Genomic DNA, 19,606 nt, shown 5'->3' with positions numbered 1-19,606 from the left:
TGGCCATTTTCATATGCTCAATTTGACATAAAACGTGATCCTTCGAAAACCCATGCGATTTTTTAATTATAATATTTCGGTAAGATTACATATAAAATAGATTTCAAATTAAAACACATCTGGATGTGGAACCATTGAAAAAATATATGAATGACTTAGGTATAGGTAAGCATCGCAAACTTGATTTGAAAATTTTGATCTGAGTTCAGCTAACGGACAATCAGAACAAACAAAAGATAAAAATATATTATTCGAAGTGCCTTTAAGTTTGAATAGAGCTGAAACGGAGTTTGATAAATACAGGATTAAAGTAAACTACCGAGGAAGTTGCCATTGTATGTGCAATTGATTGTGTTTTTGCGCAATATTTGGTCTCAATGCCAATATGTCCGTTGATTAAAGTGACAATTATTGTTAAACGACAATTATAAAAGTGACTTTCTATAAAAGTAATTTGATTTTTATTACTATAATGGGCCCAGAATACTTGAAGCAAGCCATGGTGTCATTAAAATGTTGAATGTAATATAAGATTTCGTTATTAAAAATTGCGTAACAATTGATGGAGTGACAGCGATTCTTAGCCCGATAAGGCAGCTTATTCCCCTTTGCTTATAAAGAGGGCGGGGGGCACATCCTTAGTTCCAGTGTCTAGAAATGGTAGATTTTCACTTTGGCACTACGGGCAGGAACTTAAAGGTGAACTCGAAAGTTTGTTAAGTCCTCTCTCACTTCCCTTAGCTTCCTTACATGCCTCTAAAAGTCTAAGGGTCTCATACATACATCTTTTCAGCTCTTCCGGTTTGAGTGCATGCCCGCCCACATGTCACCTGGCGCCGGGACTTCCGGTTTCCATAAAACAAGAAAAATAGGTCCTTATATGTAAATAGCGTGGTCAAACATCAGCAATATCAACTATTCCCACCTTTTCTAGCAAAAAGCAGCTATAGTAGGTCCTGAAAATTACCCCTTGCAAGGCTTACAGACATGCTCACTTGATTTCAATACTGAGAACCGGTTCGTTGGCTTAGTATTCGCTTAATAAAGTACTTAATTTTTTTTTATGTTCTTACACCTATTTACACCATGCAGAGGTAATTCAATCAAAGGACAATGTCTTAGGACCTCTATAACGTTTTTTTTTTTTTTTTTTTTGCATTAAAAACAGTCCGCCGGCACCGTAGATCGTGTGACCTCAGAGTTATCTTGGCCTGTAGGCGATGTCTTTTCGAGACAAACGATAACATATATTACAAGAACTTACTCATCCATGCTCTCTTACGTGTATGTTTTGGTGGTGCACGCCCAGTTCAGGCAAAAGATATAATGTTCTTTCGATACAAAAACGATTAGATATTTAGTCTGTACGTCCATAAGAGAGAGGAAAGAAAGATAAGATAAAAGAGAAAGAGCAGACAATATCCCTACGCATTAAACTCTGCATATGCTGTTTGCTTCCTTTTCAAATGCCTTATTTGTTCTGTTTCCATGACTCTATTGTTCTGACTCTTTAGCGCAAAATAGTGCAAACATAAGGAGATAGAAGGTCTAATTGCGTAGCAATATGGCGCGCTTCACAAAAAGAAAGAATACCGTGTTGTGTTGTCTTTTTTTTTTGGTTTGTGAATATTATACCAGTAGAAGATTAACTGTTTCGAAAGCGTTTTTAAGCCTGTTGTCTTACGCTTTCGCCACCTACTTGTATTTGGATAATATAGGGCCATTCGATCGCCTTTATGTGGCATCCCACCTGAGCCTTAGAATGTGCCGCTACTTATCACTAGATCACAGTATGAGGCGCTTTTCTGAAACTCAAACACTGTCGACAAGTCAAGGTAATTCGAAAAGAAAATGTCATCAGTGTTATTGAGCCTGTCAAAAGTGAAGAATCCATACATGCCACACTGACAGGCTTGTGTAGGAGTTACTCTTTTATTTTCATCCATGTTTTTTAAACTCGCTAATAGGAACTAATGGCAATAAAGCCTTTCCCTACACAGCGATCTATGTTTAATTGAGTACTACAAATTGATGATTTAGAGATAAACGTCTGCTGAACCATTCTCAAGACTGTTTCCCAAAACAAAAGAGAACAAGAGAACGTCGATTCTAGGAGGCTGCCCCCATATATGGCGTGGCCGGAGCTACAATTTGATGATAAAGAGATCGACATCGGCAAGATTATTATCAAGACTGTTTCCAAAAGTAAAAGAGAACGAAAAGGAAAAAACACAGGGAAGTCTGTGCGCCCTTGATTATCTACGGACATCGCCCATATATGGCGTGGCCGGAGCTTGTATGGTTGCTTTTGACACCGGAAGTGAGGGGTGTATCGCTACTTACTTACCCTAATCAATAAAGCTTGGTCATAGATGATGATAAACTTTAATAAAGTGTCGGAGACCGTCTAGCTCAGGAAACGAAGTCCGGACTAATATGGGGCCACAACCAAAACATCGAAATGAGAGGAAAATATATATATATATATATATATATATATATATATATATATATATATATATATATATATATATATATATATATATATATATATATATATATATATATATATATATATATCTGTAAATACTAAAATCAAGAGCTATATATACTGATACTTTATAGGAAATTATTTCAATATAGATGGCTTAGATCGTTTATATAATATCTCTTGATGGGCGTGGGTAAAATGCCCTTTGTTGGAATTTGACTCTCTTTAAAGTCCATAGATCCTATAGCTTGGGACAAGCTCTCTCTAACACAGCAAACATGGACTAAAATTGATGTTCAATCTTAGTGGTCAACAATTTGCTATATCAAAGTCACGCAGTTTGGGTGCCGTAACCAACGTATATCCGTGAGGTTAGTTGAATCAAGTTTGTTGTATTCTAACGCGCTCATGGATGTATACTTGATTTTACCTCAGCCTATTACGAACTTCCAAACGAGATGAAGTAAAAGTATTTCTAATTAAGCGTGCCCAATGCTAGGACTATTGGGATTGGTATCTTATACAGCAACCTATCACCATGGTGAGGGGGTCTGCTTGTTGCTAGTCAGTTAAAATTTCCATAAACTTGTCGGTAGTCGCTTAGAATTATCGGTATTTGTCAGTAGTCGGTAAATTTAAGTTTGTATTCGTTTTTGTACAAGATTTTATGTATAAACTGGATAAAACATTATTCAGAAATTATTTGTTGTTAATAACTAATTGATTAATAATTAAATTATGGGTAAATGATTGACAGAAAAATTGATGCAACAGGAAATGCTTGCTGCAGATTCTCAAATGCCTGAATTTATGTAGATTGACGATGGAAGTAGAGGAAGATACGGGAAACAAATAAAATGTAAGTAGTCAGTATATATCTGTTTGTTGCTAGTCACTAGCTTTTTTCATGTTTTGTCGGTGAGCGGCTGTATTTTAAGCCGTTTGACGCTAGTCGATAAACCCCATCCACCATACATCCCACTGCTGCTAGGTATAGACAGATTCTGATTCTGATTCTTTGGGTTTTGGTCACATTGCAAAGATTTTTATAGCACACTCTAACACAAGTCTAACTACAATAGCAAAGGGACTATAAGATATTAGATAGAGCACAACTTTCAGAGCGAAAAAAAGATATCCTACAAGTTATTATGCAAAGGAAAACAGCCATTAAAAGAAATTAGAGCAGAGTTTTTGTCCTTTGAACTGTCGGATGTGCTTAAAGCACAGACATCAAAACAAGGGCCTTGCAACAAAAGCACTAGCAGGGTACTCTATAAAGCAGACCACAGTCTCCCAGTCTCTTATCAAATATTGAGACTGATATGTCCTTAGTGGCGACAGGATGACAGCACACAGACATCAAAACAAGGACCTTGCAACCGAAAACACTCTGCAGGGTACTCGAATAAAGCAGACCACAGTACTCCCAGTATCTTTTCAAATATTGAAACTGATAGACCTAATGCACTAAGAGCGCGCGCACGGTTTTTGAGCATGGAAACGAGGCTTAATATGAAAATGTGCTTTGAATGGCCGCCATGTGACCTTCGTTCTGCGAAGTTGTGAGCAGCTTTTTTCTCAGGGCTCACGCCTTTTTCGCAAGTGTATTTTCAAAATTTCTTTACAACTCAATAGAACTATTTACAGTTAACAGATGTAGGTAGTAGTTATTTATCGGAATGGAAAGACTTTATCGTCGTTTTCTGCCAAACGTCAAGGAACGCTTCAGGCCCGTACCCAGGATTTTTCTTGGGGTGGTGCGAAATCCGAAAAACTGGACCTAATTTGCGGGGGGGGGGGGGGGGGGGGGGGGGGGGGGGGGGGGGGGGGGATGAGTTCTCTGATAAAAATCTGACCACCCCCGAAAAAAAAAAAAGGGATATTTTATGCCTTTGCAGTATCTCCACGGGACGTTTATTGTCGGATTTGACTACATACCAGAGTGCTATTAGTAGCTATTTAGTTTTGTCAACCAAAAGTGCACCTTCCCCCCCCCCCCCCCCCCTTGGTACGGGACTGCGCTTCACTGCAATTTGGTACGAGAAAACGTGTCTGGACGACTCGTTTTCCCGTTTTCCCGGTAAGTTTCGATGTTTTTTGTAATGGGGCTTTTCGTTCGTATATCCCCATTTAGGCGAGCCTTGAAATGTCGAGTAGAACTATGGTTGGGTTTGGTTCCTTTTGCTACGTAATGTTTGGTTTTCTTCGTATTTTAGGCTTTGTGCTGTGATTCGGTGAACCAAAAATCGCAAAAACAAGCTATAACAAACGCTAATGTAGTCGAATTATTATTCCGTGAATAGTGACCCTAGCTCATCACAAGCAGATAAGTTAAATGCGAAACTACGAAAGATCGTCCCCTCGTCAAATTTTTATGGTCTGACTTGCCTTGTCGAGTTTCTTCATTCAAGACTTTTACTTTCAAAGGTTTACAGATAATATAACCCTTAAAAGAATCCAGGCACTCTCGTTGGAGTATAAAATTAAACTAGCTTTTACCTCATCACTAGGGGGGGGGGGGGGGGGGGTTGACACACCTCTTTGGATTTCAGCGTCCTGCCAACAAAATTGTCTAGCAATGAGGCAATATCTCATATAGACTGAAACAGCTGCCGTTGCGCAAATTTTAAAAACAAATTGGTCAACACTATCAACAACATTCAAAAGAGGGCACTCTAATTCATTTGGCCTGGGATACCATGCCATGGTGATGCACTTAGTGGGAGTAGAACCTCTCGACTAGCATGGAATACATGCTTGCGATAGATTCATCTACTTGATTGCTGAGAAAAACTATTTCTACCCACTTATATATGAACTTGTCATTAAATCCCATTCTAATATGAATCTAACTTTTAGGACATGTCTATTCAGCACAAAAACAGCAGTTGCTTTTTCCCATAAGAGACCAGAAGAAGATGAAAGATGAGGAATGAGAAAGGCTACCTAATGGAAAGGCTATCTATACGTTGCTTTTCCAGGATTCGAAGCCGTTCCAGGACTCGTTTTTTACTGACGGGACAATATAATCTTTACCGTAGTGATCCACTAGAAAACCGTGGGGATCCTTGACCGTAACCAATTTCATACCGTTAATCTCAACAGTGGAGGAACCGTTCCACCAACTATCTCCTGTAACGTAAAAGTCAAGGTAGCCCGATCTACGCCACAAAGTACCTAACGGTAGCATGTTTGCAATAGATTTGATCACCTCGTCGCTAAAGAATTCCCCCTTTAGCTGCATTTCGCAAAACCCGCTGTTGTAAGGAGACGCGCTGAGCTTAGTATAAGGTTGAAACACAGGTAACATTCGTGGCATGCCCGAATATATTCCCACCAAATATTTTTTACCGAGATCTTTTTGCAGCGAACCAAAGAAAGTGGTGTTTCTAAAATCTTCTTTACGTAAGCCAATGTCAACATCGTTTGTCCAAGGAATTATTGTCTTGCTTCGCATTGCCCCTATTAGAGTTCCATAAAGTACCAGGTAATTTATTCCCTTTTTGTGAAATACGTTAACCAAATCTCTCAAGATCTCGTCAAGTACGACACTACAGCATATTGGCATCCCTAGACGAAGAAGTGGCGTTGTTTTGTTGTAAGGTTCCTCTTTGCAAATGCGGCCATTTGCTACGCAATCTGTCCATTCGATGCGATCTTCCTGTACGATTCGTAGCACACCATGATCATTGCCAAACAAGGCAGGGTCCGAAAAATTAAACTCCCCTTCCTGAATACCTCTATCGACTTTATGTAGGTCATCACTTAAAAACAAATTTCCAAATTTGGCCATTCTAAAATCACCTCCAGATCGTAGGAAAAAGTCTAGTATTCCTAGTTCTCCATACAAAGGTCTCCAGTTGTTAATAGTTTTGAACTTTTCCTTCCTTATCACGAAGGCTCCTCTGAGAATGTTGCATTGCTGAAAGACATATGATGAGACACGTGGCGCAGTAGCGTTCAAGACCCTCCTCGTGGTGTCAATATCACTACTATCGACTGTGCGAATTCGTCCGCAATTTCTAATCTGAACGCTCCACATTTTCTTTGTAAACTGGCACCATGTTTTATTGAATAATCCTTGGAATGAATCTGCTGGATTCTCCTCTTTTTGTCTTGGAAAAAGCTGTTCGGCTTGACCCCGTAAAGACTCAGGTAAACCACTAGCGCCGTCGAATTCAGGATGTGACTGGAGTAGTTTCCCTAACTGCAACACGGTTTCAAGGTCGTTATTGCTGAGAAATCCGAGATCAGAGTTTTCCTCTGAGTGAGATAAGCTGTGTGGTACAACAAGCGCAAACTCGGCACCAAGATGTGAACTTGTCAAGTTTGACCGTCCGGGGTGCGCCAAAACGAACGAGTCGTGTGTTACTTCTGTATGGTTAAAAAACTCGCTTTCTATCTTCCTATATCTTTGAAATTTAAAGTGTGTCAGTAAAATCGTTGATACAAGAGCCACACCAGCGATTAAATATAAGAACAGTCGACGGAAATGTGAGAGGGGAAGAGTAGACATTTTATGAGTCATTCCTTCTCGGGCGAGCTTAGATAGATCTATGTTGCTCTGAAACGCAGGGTATCAAAAATGAAAAACGCATAGATTGGTCTTAGTTATGTTGGGGCTATCGCAGAAAAAACCAACGGTCTTAATGGGTTAAAGTTGTTGCGGCTTGCCATTATCCCAATTTCTATAGCAACTCTGCCTTATGTCTAGAATGTGGACTACTTTGACAGCTTGCATGTGTGAGATTTATTGGTAATACAGAAACAGGAGCCCGTTTAAGCATTTGGGGCCGTTTAGCGCTGTTCGGCGAAAGTTAGAATTCAGTCCCTGTATCAATCTCACTATAGAAATAAGTACTTTCTCTTGGGCTACCTGGATACAGAGAGCGCGATTTTGGCGCGATAGAATATAATTAAGAAAGTAAATGTTTTAGACATCACCTCAAGTTATCATGACATTTTTTAAAATGTGAGCTGTTTGCCCCAACCCATTGATGCTTATATGCGATTTTGAGACTAAATGTATTGTATCCTTACGCGCTCCGCTAGTCAATCCCTGGATTGTACGATTAAGGCGCCGTTTTTTCGCGTTTTCAGTGCTCACTCTCGCATCCGAGAAGTTTTCTACTGAATTTTAGCGCCAATTTATAATAAGTGATGTCGGAACGGAAAAATGGCGCAATTAACTAAGTAAATGTTGTAGACATCACGTAACTACCATGACATTTTTAGAAATGCCAGTCACTCTTGTTGGAGTATAAAAATAAACTAGCTTTTACCTCAGGGGGGGGGGGGGGTTGACACTCCCCTTTCGACTTCAGCGTCCTGCCAACAAAATTGTCTAGCAATGAGGCCATATCTCATATAGACTGAAACAGCTGCCGTTGCGCAAATATTAAAAACAAATTGGTCAACACTATCAACAACATTCAAAAGAGGGCACTCTAATTCATTTGGCCTGGGATACCATGCCATGGTGATAAACTTAGTAGTAGTAGAACCTCTCGACTAGCATGGAATACATGCTTGCGATAGATTCATCTACTTGATTGCTGAGTCACTGAATGAAGCTAACTCGATAACTGACTAGTTTATTTAGCTTCCCTGCTCGAACTTGTTCTCATTTACTTTACTTGTAAGAAATTATAGATCTCTATCCTTTAGTATATACCTATGTAAAGAAACAGAATTATGAGCAAAATAAAGATGGTGATGATGATGATGATGAGAAAAACTATTTCTACCCACTTATATATGAACTTGTCATTAAATCCCATTCTAATATGAATCTAACTTTTAGGACATGTCTATACAGCACAAAAACAGCAGTTGCTTTTTCCCATAAGAGGCCAGAAGAAGATGAAAGATGAGGAATGAGAAAGGCTACCTAATGGAAAGGCTATCTATACGTAGCCTTTCCAGGATTCGAAGCCGTTCCAGGACTCGTTTTTTACTGACGGGACAATATAATCTTTACCGTAGTGATCCACTAGAAAACCGTGGGGATCCTTGACCGTAACCAATTTCATACCGTTAATCTCAACAGTGGAGTAACCGTTCCACCAACTATCTCCTGTAACGTAAAAGTCAAGGTAGCCCGATCTACGCCACAAAGTACCTAACGGTAGCATGTTTGCAATAGATTTGATCACCTCGTCGCTAAAGAATTCCCCCTTTAGCTGCATTTCGCAAAACCCGCTGTTGTAAGGAGACGCGCTGAGCTTAGTATAAGGTTGAAACACAGGTAACATTCGTGGCATGCCCGAATATATTCCCACCAAATATTTTTTACCGAGATATTTTTGCAGCGAACCAAAGAAAGTGGTGTTTCTAAAATCTTCTTTACGTAAGCCAATGTCAACATCGTTTGTCCAAGGAATGATTGTCTTGCTTCGCATTGCCCCTATTAGAGTTCCATAAAGTACCAGGTAATTTATTCCCTTTTTGTGAAATACGTTAACCAAATCTCTCAAGATCTCGTCAAGTACGACACTACAGCATATTGGCATCCCTAGACGAAGAAGTGGCGTTGTTTTGTTGTAAGGTTCCTCTTTGCAAATGCGGCCATTTGCTACGCAATCTGTCCATTCGATGCGATCTTCCTGTACGATTCGTAGCACACCATGATCATTGCCAAACAAGGCAGGGTCCGAAAAATTAAACTCCCCTTCCTGAATACCTCTATCGACTTTATGTAGGTCATCACTTAAAAACAAATTTCCAAATTTGGCCATTCTAAAATCACCTCCAGATCGTAGGAAAAAGTCTAGTATTCCTAGTTCTCCATACAAAGGTCTCCAGTTGTTAATAGTTTTGAACTTTTCCTTCCTTATCACGAAGGCTCCTCTGAGAATGTTGCATTGCTGAAAGACATATGATGAGACACGTGGCGCAGTAGCGTTCAAGACCCTCCTCGTGGTGTCAATATCACTACTATCGACTGTGCGAATTCGTCCGCAATTTCTAATCTGAACGCTCCACATTTTCTTTGTAAACTGGCACCATGTTTTATTGAATAATCCTTGGAATGAATCTGCTGGATTCTCCTCTTTTTGTCTTGGAAAAAGCTGTTCGGCTTGACCCCGTAAAGACTCAGGTAAACCACTAGCGCCGTCGAATTCAGGATGTGACTGGAGTAGTTTCCCTAACTGCAACACGGTTTCAAGGTCGTTATTGCTGAGAAATCCGAGATCAGAGTTTTCCTCTGAGTGAGATAAGCTGTGTGGTACAACAAGCGCAAACTCGGCACCAAGATGTGAACTTGTCAAGTTTGACCGTCCGGGGTGCGCCAAAACGAACGAGTCGTGTGTTATTTCTGTATGGTTGAAAAACTCGCTTTCTATCTTCCTATATCTTTGAAATTTAAAGTGTGTCAGTAAAATCGTTGATACAAGAGCCACACCAGCGATTAAATATAAGAACAGTCGACGGAAATGTGAGAGGGAAAGAGTAGACATTTTATGAGTCATTCCTTCTCAGGCGAGCTAAGATAGATCTATGTTGCTCTGAAACGCAGGGTATCAAAAATGAAAAACGCATAGATTGGTCTTAGTTATGTTGGTGCTATCGCAGGCAAACCAACGGTCTTAATGGGTTAAAGTTGCTGCGGCTTGCCATTATCCCAATTTCTATAGCAACTCTGCCTTATGTCTAGAATGTGGACTACTTTGACAGCTTGCATGTATAAGATTTATTGGTAATACAGAAACAGGAGCCCCTTTAAGCATTTGGGGCCGTTTAGCGCTGTTCGGCGAAAGTTAGAATTCAGTCCCTGTATCACTCTCACTATAGAAATAAGTACTTTCTCTTGGGCCACCTGGATACAGAGAGCGCGATTTTGGCGCGATAGAATATAATTAAGAAAGTAAATGTTTTAGACATCACCTCAAATTATCATGACATTTTTTAAAAGGTGAGCTGTTTGCCCCAACCCATTGATGCTTATATGCGATTTTGGGACTAAATGTATTGTATTCTTACGCGCTCCGCTAGCCAAATCCATGGATTGTACGATTAACGCGCCGTTTTTTCGCGTTTTCACTCGCATCCGAGAAGTTTTCTATTCCTGAATTTTAGCGCCAATTTATACTAAGTGATGTCGGAACGGAAAAATGGCGCAATTAACTAAGTAAATGTTGTAGACATCACGTAACTACCATGACATTTTTAGAAATGTGAGCTGTTTGCCTCAAATAGGGAATATATTAGTTTCCTTATATGGAAGTGAACGCGTTTGGCAAACACGACAATTTTTGTCTAAATTTTCTTGATATTTTTACCAATATACACTTGGACAGTACGTCTATTACCCAGCGGTACCAGACACCAACAGTTCCACAATATAAAAATTCAAGCATGCGCACTGAAAAAATTTACCCAGCATACTGCTTTTTTCGAGGGAATGGGAATGGAAGGGGGGGGGGGAGCTTGGCGAGTGACACGCTACTACTATTACATACATACATCCTTTTTATTTGGTCTTTATACAGATTACATTAGGGGAACGGACCATTGACATTTGACGGGGTGGGGGTGGCTGATTCCCTCCCAAAAAAGATTCGAGCAAGGCTTAAAAAATCGTGCAAACATTGTAATTTTAAAAGACTGGCAGAAAAAAACCCGTCACATCTTTTGGGAAAAAAAATCGGGCAGCTACACTGTCCGAGAAAAAAAATCGAGCAACAGTCCTCCTCCATACCCCCCTCCCCCGCCCCAACTATCACATGGTCCGACCCTTGTCTATACTGTTGAGAACTCTGTTTTCGTCATCAAGTGGCACGATCCGTGCCACCTAATGGTGCAATCCTTTATTTCGTTCTCACTGCAATAAATAACTAATTAGAGAAGGGATTTTATTGTATCTAATGACTACTGCGGTCAGCAGGTGCGCTGGCATCGTCACTCTTCAAAAACAACAACAGTGTTTATTCCTGCGCGTCAGTCAAAGCTTTTGGTTTGTTAAGATTACACCTCAAAAACTATCCTTGCGAAAGAATACAAATCGATCCCCATCAACGAGGTGGAAACCCATCACCCCTCCGCACTTTTGCATGACTCGTATACAATTAAGCGTCAAAATTAAAATGTCCCACAGTCTTTGTAAGCATTAAATCTTTGTCAGCACCTTCCAAAAAGGTTCTGGCTCTGCAGCTAGAGCGGGTTGATTTTTCATAGTAAAGCCACAGCCAATATTTTGCTCACAGTTTGCTTTGCTCTGAGTCCGCCGACTTATCCTTCACCGCAGACGTCAGCCTTATCCGCTCTGATCCCATTCGCGCATGCTCCTTACGCTGACCACAACAGCAGACTCCTGCGAAACATCCGCGAAAGTCTGCACTCATCCAGCAGAGGATGATGGAATTCATGATGTGCTTGATATAGTAGAGCAACATGGTGGATATGTCGGCGAATGCAAACGCGATAGAATGCCTCAGAAATGGCGCGAATTCGGTTATTAGCATGATGACCCCACGTGGGACGTAACAAACGTGGAATACAGCCATTAGCACAATAAGCATCTTGACCAGTCGCCTTCGTTTGTCCAGTCTTTGCCTGGAAACTTCTCGTTGAACCAGAGAGTCGCTGTTGTCATGTTTCTGAATGGCGTCTTTTGCTTTTAAGGCGCAGATGACGCGGCCATAGCAAACCATCTGAAGCAGTAGCGGTAAGGTAATAAAGACGATCACTAAATACAGTGCAAATATATAGAAGTAATCCTTTGGAATAGCGGCAAAGCAGAGGTAACCTTGTCCCTTTTTGGCGTACGTGACGAAGAAAGCCAGAGGAAGACCAGTGCCCGAGTAACAAAAAACCCAAATCAGCGCAATAAGAACCTTTACTTGAGATTTATTAAGTTTTGGCTTGAACGGGTGTATGATGGCGCGGTATCTCTCAAGAGCGATTGCCGTGAATGTAAACACAGACACGGAGACGAGAGCGTCTTGCAGAGGCGCAAACACGTAACACAGCACCTCCCCGAAAATCCAGCCTCGAGTGTACTGCTCCACGACTCTAAGCGGCGACAGCATCAGAGTGACTATGAGGTCAGCGGCGCTGATGTTAGCGATCAGGTAGTTACAAGGCGTGCGCATTTCCCGCCAGCGAATCAGTGTAATGATGACTAGAAGATTTCCCGTCACTCCTAGCGCGCTTATTACACTAAAGAATATGGTAGCTATGAGCTTGATATCCTCGCTTCCAATGGGACCAACTCCGTAATTCGCCGTTAACGTGGTATTACTGTCATTTCTTGTGGAATTGTAGCCTGTAAACGACGTATTGAAAGCCTCCGTCGCCATATAAACGGTACTTGAATAAACAATTTGTCTTTTTCGTTTGTCCAATAAATTATCCCTCACAAGCGTTATGGAATAATCGAATTAAAACTCTCCGTTGCTTACTTACATAGAGTTACTTTTTTGACCTTTATCTTATCACCAAGCAAATTATCTCTCCCGAGAATTACTCTATGCTGTCATCAGTTCGTTCTGTAAATCCGACACGGAGCCAAATGATGAACCAAAGTAGGAACTAACAGCCTCCTTCTTAAATTGCCAGGAATTACTGAAATGCAAAGAAACAAACCATCAATGCTCCCCTTCTACAACAAACATAAAAACAACACATCCACCGGTCTAGCGATAAGCTGTCACTGTTTTTACATCCACCAGCTGACCAAATAAACCAAATAAAGACATCAAATAACCCACGCAAATGAAAACACCTCACACCTGCTCAGCTTCTGGAACTCTCCAAGAGTTTTGCCTTTCGCAATAAAAGACAGACAATTTAAGATAATTATTTCTGAAAGCTTTAAATCAATTGTATTGTTAGTGAAATTTTTTTGCCAAACCAGCGCACTTTTCAACCAATATTTATTGTTTACCTGTGTAATTTGTTTTCTCATTTTTTTTAGTTTCTCATTTTATTTATAACACTTGCCATGTTGTCAGTATTCAGAATTTAATGCCTGAAAATTTGAGCGATGTTTGTGCGACTTTTTCTACAGTTTTTTTAACAGCACAAATAAACAAAGAAAGCTTATATGGAATACTTGGAAACCTGTATAAATTTGAAAAAAAAAATACTTGTGAAAATAATTAATAAAGAGATAAAAAAGAAGTAAACTAAATCATCAATCTAAATCATAAAGCCAAATACCTTATCCACTTGATAAGCAGTGGCCACAGTTAGCAACTTCGAATATAATCCGTTATGATGAATAATGAAAGATTATTTGTCTCCTGTCATGCAATAAATTATCTTCGGCCCGTTATTCTCACTTTACGTGGTAACAACACAGAACTGAGGGCCAGATGGCCAATCTTGCACCATTGCGAGGACAACTTCGTCTTGCTTTGTCTACTTTGTTTTGTTTTTTTAATGAAGGCAAAGGAAAGGTATATCTCAAGCTCAACCTGTTCGATTTGAAATGCACGGTTTTTGTTATTTAAAATTATTGCAAACTTCACCAATAGCCACATAATGGCGCGATAAAAGAAATTAAAGAATTAATTAGTACGCTTTATTCAGGAATCTTTTTTGAATTGATTCGCTTTATGCGTTATTAGAAAAGTATTTTTCTAAAAACCACAATACCCACAAAAACATATAGTTTGATTGGTGTATTTAGTAGGAGTTTGTAACTTTAACTAACCCAATCCTTTTGTTATCGAGTTAGAAAATTGAGTGCCTGGCAAAATAGCCTTTGAAACTAGTAAAAAATTGTATAGCTCGTTGACAGATATTTAAGGAATTTGAGGGAGCATCACTAAATATATGGGACGGCTATTTTATATATCTATAAATCGAGTTTATTTTTGACATTTATTTCTTAGTTGGGCACAAAACGGATCTGTTCCGCAAAATATCTGTTTAGCAGCCCGTTTGCCTTTTTTGCTGGCTGGGAAGATGTTAGACCCCTCGGTTGCTGAGAATAAAAACGTTCCGATTTATTCTGCTGGCAAATTTGTGGAGTCGAACTAGTTGTGCTGAGAATATTTTTTGGGGCGATGGAGCAGATGCTTGGGGAAAAAAATCATCCCGATCGGTTATACGGGCAATTATTTATGTGCTAAATAAAATGCCTAATCACTGCTGCGCTGGGAAAAAAAAAATTCCTAACCAATGGTGGCTGGGAAAAATAAACGGATGGTCCTTCCTTGACAGGAGAAAAAAATTGTAAGGTTGTCTTAGCTTACATTTTGTTTATATTTTGCCTAGAGGTTCCTTGCATAAAAAACAAAACAAAATAAGCTTTAGTATTTTTTTTGGTAGATGATCCGTTCCTGAGATATCATTGAGCAAATGAAAAAAGTAGCAAATTTCGCCCAAATCGGGCAATTTCAGACAAAACGAGAGTCTTACAATTTGCAATATCTCAAGAACAGATTATCTACCAAAAAGTACTAAAGCTTATTTTGTTTTATATCACACAAGGAACATCTATGCAAAAAATCAAGCGAATATAAGCTAACACGACCTTACAATTTTTTGCCCCTGTCTCCCACCTGGGAAAAAGGAACAGATAATTTTTTCCCCAGCTACTTTTAAATTCGGCATCAGAACATAACCAAACGACGAAATATGCCATAAAATCGGTGTTTCGGGAAATGATGCCATAAAATCGTTGTTTCGGGAAGGGGGGAGGGGGGGGGGGGGGCTCGTTGTATGCCCTTTGTTCTTTAGCTGTAAAATAAGGTTGTAATGGACGGTTTGTTTTACGCCCCGTGAAAACATAGTAGTTTAGTTGACATTTCGAGGAAAATTTTTTTTTTCGAATCTCTTTTGTTCCGAAGAGGGCAACGCTCGAAACGTCTGCTAAACTACTTTGTTTATTTCCCTGATCAAATTTCCTTTTGTCGCTTAAAAACCTTTTTCTGAACTGCTCTAAGATAGTGAAATTCACGTAATAGTTAGCCTTTCGAGCCTTTCAAATAAGATTGTGTAATAATTTCTAAGCTTCCTGGATGATCAGCAAATATGGTAGACGAGTTTATGGCCTCTCTATAGCAGTTGGGCAATGTTTGATAAATATCCACCTTTTTACCGTCCAAAAAAAGAAGAGGAGATATATTTTATAAATAAGGAAAGTTTCCCTAACCGAGGGCAATTTGAAAGTTGACACTTTAAAATTAATTATGGCTGTCAAATCCTGGCGGTCATCTTTTTGTTTGGTCCACGCGCCCGACCACTCTGTCTCATTTCTTCGTGTTACAGCCCTCCCCCCTCCCCCTCCCCCTCCTTTAGTTTGTTTAGCAGACCAAGCATTTGATCATTCATTTGTCGGCTAAGACAGATAAAATTATTTGCTCAGCTTGAGGTAGCTTTCATTTGCGTTACAAGAGGGAGCCTTTTCAACAAAAAAAATAAGACTTTTTAATCTGTCCCTTTAAGTCTGGCGCCTTAAGCTTTTTGTTCTGCAGAAGTTAGGAGCTGGGCAATTAAGAAACTTAAAAAAGATCGACCAAGTGCACCCTCCAAAAAACGTTTTATCACAAGGGTGAGACTAAGAATTGATTAATCTCGGTTTTGAAAGTGTACAGTACTCGACGCGATTTGCCGGAACCTAGGTATCAATTTCCTTGAGTCGCCGGATTTTAGTCATTTTGCTAAACTTGACATTTTCATTCTATTGGGGAATAATCAACTGTTTAGTAGGAAATATTTTCCTTGCTTTCACGACTATACCGTCCCAAAAGACAGCAATTTGGTTGGTGTTAGTTGGGGACGGCGAGAATTTTTCTTTTGTGGTTATGTTGGATGTGGGAACTTCACAACAAGGTAAGTTTGTACTGAGTGATGCACTTGCATTCAGGGACATTTGAGAGTTTGGCCACATCTCAAGTTTAAACGAAATGAATATTGCTCCAGAAATACATTTTCGTGATGTTTATTAAAAAAACTAGAGATATTTCGATATAGAATGTGAAGGGAAATTGCTTGTTTTTGATTTCATGTCGAAAAACATGGCCGCCCGACTAGATTTATAAACTTTGGGCTGCTAAAGCTTAGTACTTGAACCATGAATTCAAGATTATGTGTCGAAAATTCGCAACAGCTTGAAGAACCTCGACATGAGGCCCTATTTCCTCATAAAAATTATAATATTTTAATATACCTTTATGTATATACATTCCAGGTTTGATGCAGATAGGCCATAAGGAGTTTCATTATGCGTTGCATATATCTATCTTCTTAAATTCTCTTATTTTTGGGGGGTTCGACTAAATTTAACTAGAGTACCTAATGATATCATTTGAGATAAATTAAAACAAGATAAATATTTAACTCCATTATTGATCTTCATTCTGTTTCTAGTGAACGCGAGCAGAAACTCGACCTTCCATGGCGATCAGGCGCGCAGTGCATTACCGCTTTTGTACACGGCTTACATCATCATTATGGTCGTCTCCATGGTTACCAACTCCTTACTGGTGTACATTGTGTACTGGCGCATGCGCAATAGATCACCCACCAGTTCTCAGTTTGCAAGCATGGCTATCGCGGATTTGATAACAACGGCATTCTCGATGCCAATATGGTCTTACTTTATTTGCATAGAGGAATGGGTCGAGGGTTTGCTTGGCAACCTGTTATGTAGCCTGGCCGCTAGCACATCTATCATGTCGTCATTAGCCTCGTTACAGACCCTCATGGCCGTGTCTGTTGAGCGTTTCATTGGAATTTGTTTTCCGCTGAGACGCGCTGTCGTGACAGCTCGCAACAATCGCCGCGTTACTCGAATGATCTGGGCAGTATCCGTAGCCATGGCTGCTCCAGCGGCTTTTTTGTACACAGTGCACAATAGTCATGGGCGTTTGCGTTGCGTTAACAATCTCAGTACACGAAACCCCGAGCTACGTAAAGTCTACTACACCGTTATATTCGCTCTAATGTTTGGGCTTCCTGTGTTGGTCATGTCTATTCTTTATATTCTTATTGCAAAGAAATTATGGTCTAGCCGTATTCCGGGGCAGCAGTCAGACGCGAGTCGGCGCGCGGTGCGTCACAGGAAGCAGAGTATTCTACGCATGCTCGTGATCCTGGTCCTCGCTTTCGTGGGTTGTTGGCTCCCGGTCCACATAGAGTGGTTCATGGAAGTTTACCAATCAACGGCGCGGAGAGAAGAGCAGGCGATAGTCCTCGCGCATGCGTACAGCGCTCTTAATCCCGTCCTTCTCTTTCTATTCAACGGGCGCTTTAGAGACGAGTTTATCAAAATCCTCAGATTACATTGCTGTTTTAAACCAACGTCTTTTGTACGGGAACATCCAAACACTACCGGAAGTGTTTTTGACGGAACTGAGGCGCTAAGATCATACGAACTATCGCTTACACCTTCAAACCCCCCGTCCGGTGTTAGGCTTTTGAAGATTACCTCCACACACGAGTCAAGGGCGACATGATACCGCCTTGCGCACGCACGCGCTTTCAGGTGACCGAATTTTACGAAACTTCACAGAGGTAATTAAAATGATCACTTCTAACTGCTCGGTGAGTTTCGTGTGTTTTAATTAGAATTTCTCACAAAACCCAAAAACCACTAACTGTGAGCTTGGGTGGTTAAGAACGGCATTTTACAGTTTCTCGCGCCCACTGCCCTCTTCAGGACACAATTCCGGGTGAACGTGCGGAAGTGGGCTCCCTGTTTCCGGCGTCGTGGATCTAAACCACCCTCAAAGAGGACTGGGAAGGGAATGGAGGGGATTGGGTTTAGCAGGGACATATGCAAATACGTTTTTTTACGGATCTCACAAGCATCTCGAATCTTAAACTAATTAAGCACTTAACAATGTAGTGTATATAACTGCATATGTTCAACTTTAATATGGCAATATAGCATAAGTATTATGTTTAACTTTGAAAGTAAGTAAGTAAATATATATGTCGTGTTTTAAACAGTAAAAAGAGCCAACTATAAAACGCCAAAACAGGGGCGTAGCCAAGGGGGTGGCGAAGGGGGTGGCCAAGAGGGACCGCCGCCCCCTACCCCTTCTAGCAGCAAAAATGACAGTAAATGTATGAGACATTATCTAAAATACAGGATGCCTTGAAGGGCCGGCCCCCTCCTGGTTACGCCGCTGCAAAATTATAAACCTTTTGTTGTAGCTTAGAGGCGTCTTCATGGTCGCCAGCCTCAAATAGGTGGGTAATCATCAATTCTTTCAAACCGTTTCTAGTATTATAACAGTCTTTTAACTTGTTTACCATATTTGTTTATCATTTTGGAAGCTTTAAAAGCGGCGAAGCCAGGGTTTTTAACTGGAAGGGGCCCAAAAGGCCCTTTCAAGGCATTTTCTCCTGTATTTTTGATAATGTCTCATACATTTATTCAAGAGACCATGATGTAAGAGAACGAATCCCCAGTATAGGGTATTTTCCAATGATGTCCGTGAAAGCTTTTTTTAAAACAAGCAGTTATTTTTAGATACGCCTTTGATTGGTTAGCGCTCACGTATCCTGGATACACGAGTCTTACGCGCGATCACATCTTGAGCGATGTGAACCGGCAAAGGATGTTTTGAAAATCTTTTTGACCGCTGTTAAAACTCTGTGAAAATGATCTTTCATAGAGTACGCTAGATCCAATCAACCGTTTCTCGGACATCAAAGACATTGAAATGCATAGAGTGCGTGATTTCAGGCGCGGGGACCAATTTTCCCAGTAAAAGTTTTCACATCTGATTCGCAAATTATAAACAACCATCAATCATAAATCTGTGTTTTCAACACACAATTCTCTTCCAATTCATTGTTGATGAAAAAGCTACATCCAGAACTTAATACCACTATATTCATACCGATATGGGTGGTTATTACGACAGCTATCTCACAAATAAAAGCTTTAATCTTATTCCAGTAACAAGGGTTGTTGAGTCACGGGCAAACCAGACGAAATGTTCGTGTATCGAATATTATCTTTAATTTGAGTACCGAATTATATCTGTTATAAAGCCAATTTATTGAAGTTGCTGTCAAAGATTGATATGGTTCCGTTTTAGCCATGATTCATAACAGTTTACGCGATTTTTCTCCCTCATCTCGATTCACCTCCTACCAACTCATAATAAAATACAACAGGGTAGGAAGGTTCTCGGGCTGGCGATC

The 19,606-nt window shown here is 40.2% G+C and overlaps 2 protein-coding genes across 2 annotated transcripts; one reads left to right on the top strand and one right to left on the bottom strand.

Annotated features, from left to right (window-relative positions):
* Positions 1 to 10,951: 10,951 nt before the first annotated feature.
* On the bottom strand, positions 10,952 to 13,391 carry LOC5519245 (delta-type opioid receptor). Its single transcript, XM_048733564.1, has one exon. The coding sequence runs from the start codon at positions 12,793 to 12,795 to the stop codon at positions 11,695 to 11,697; it is 1,101 nt and encodes a 366-aa protein (XP_048589521.1). The 5' UTR covers positions 12,796 to 13,391; the 3' UTR covers positions 10,952 to 11,694.
* A 2,482-nt stretch (positions 13,392 to 15,873) lies between these two features.
* LOC5519246 (substance-P receptor) lies at positions 15,874 to 17,948 on the top strand. The gene is made up of 2 exons (XM_032364039.2): positions 15,874 to 16,279; positions 16,817 to 17,948. The coding sequence occupies exons 1-2, from the start codon at positions 16,252 to 16,254 to the stop codon at positions 17,902 to 17,904; spliced, it is 1,116 nt and encodes a 371-aa protein (XP_032219930.2). The 5' UTR covers positions 15,874 to 16,251; the 3' UTR covers positions 17,905 to 17,948.
* The last annotated feature ends 1,658 nt before the right edge of the window (positions 17,949 to 19,606 follow it).

The sequence above is a fragment of the Nematostella vectensis genome, chromosome 10 (assembly GCF_932526225.1).
Source record: "Nematostella vectensis chromosome 10, jaNemVect1.1, whole genome shotgun sequence".
Taxonomy (NCBI): domain Eukaryota; kingdom Metazoa; phylum Cnidaria; class Anthozoa; order Actiniaria; family Edwardsiidae; genus Nematostella; species Nematostella vectensis.
This window is presented reverse-complemented; position numbering and strand designations above follow the sequence as displayed.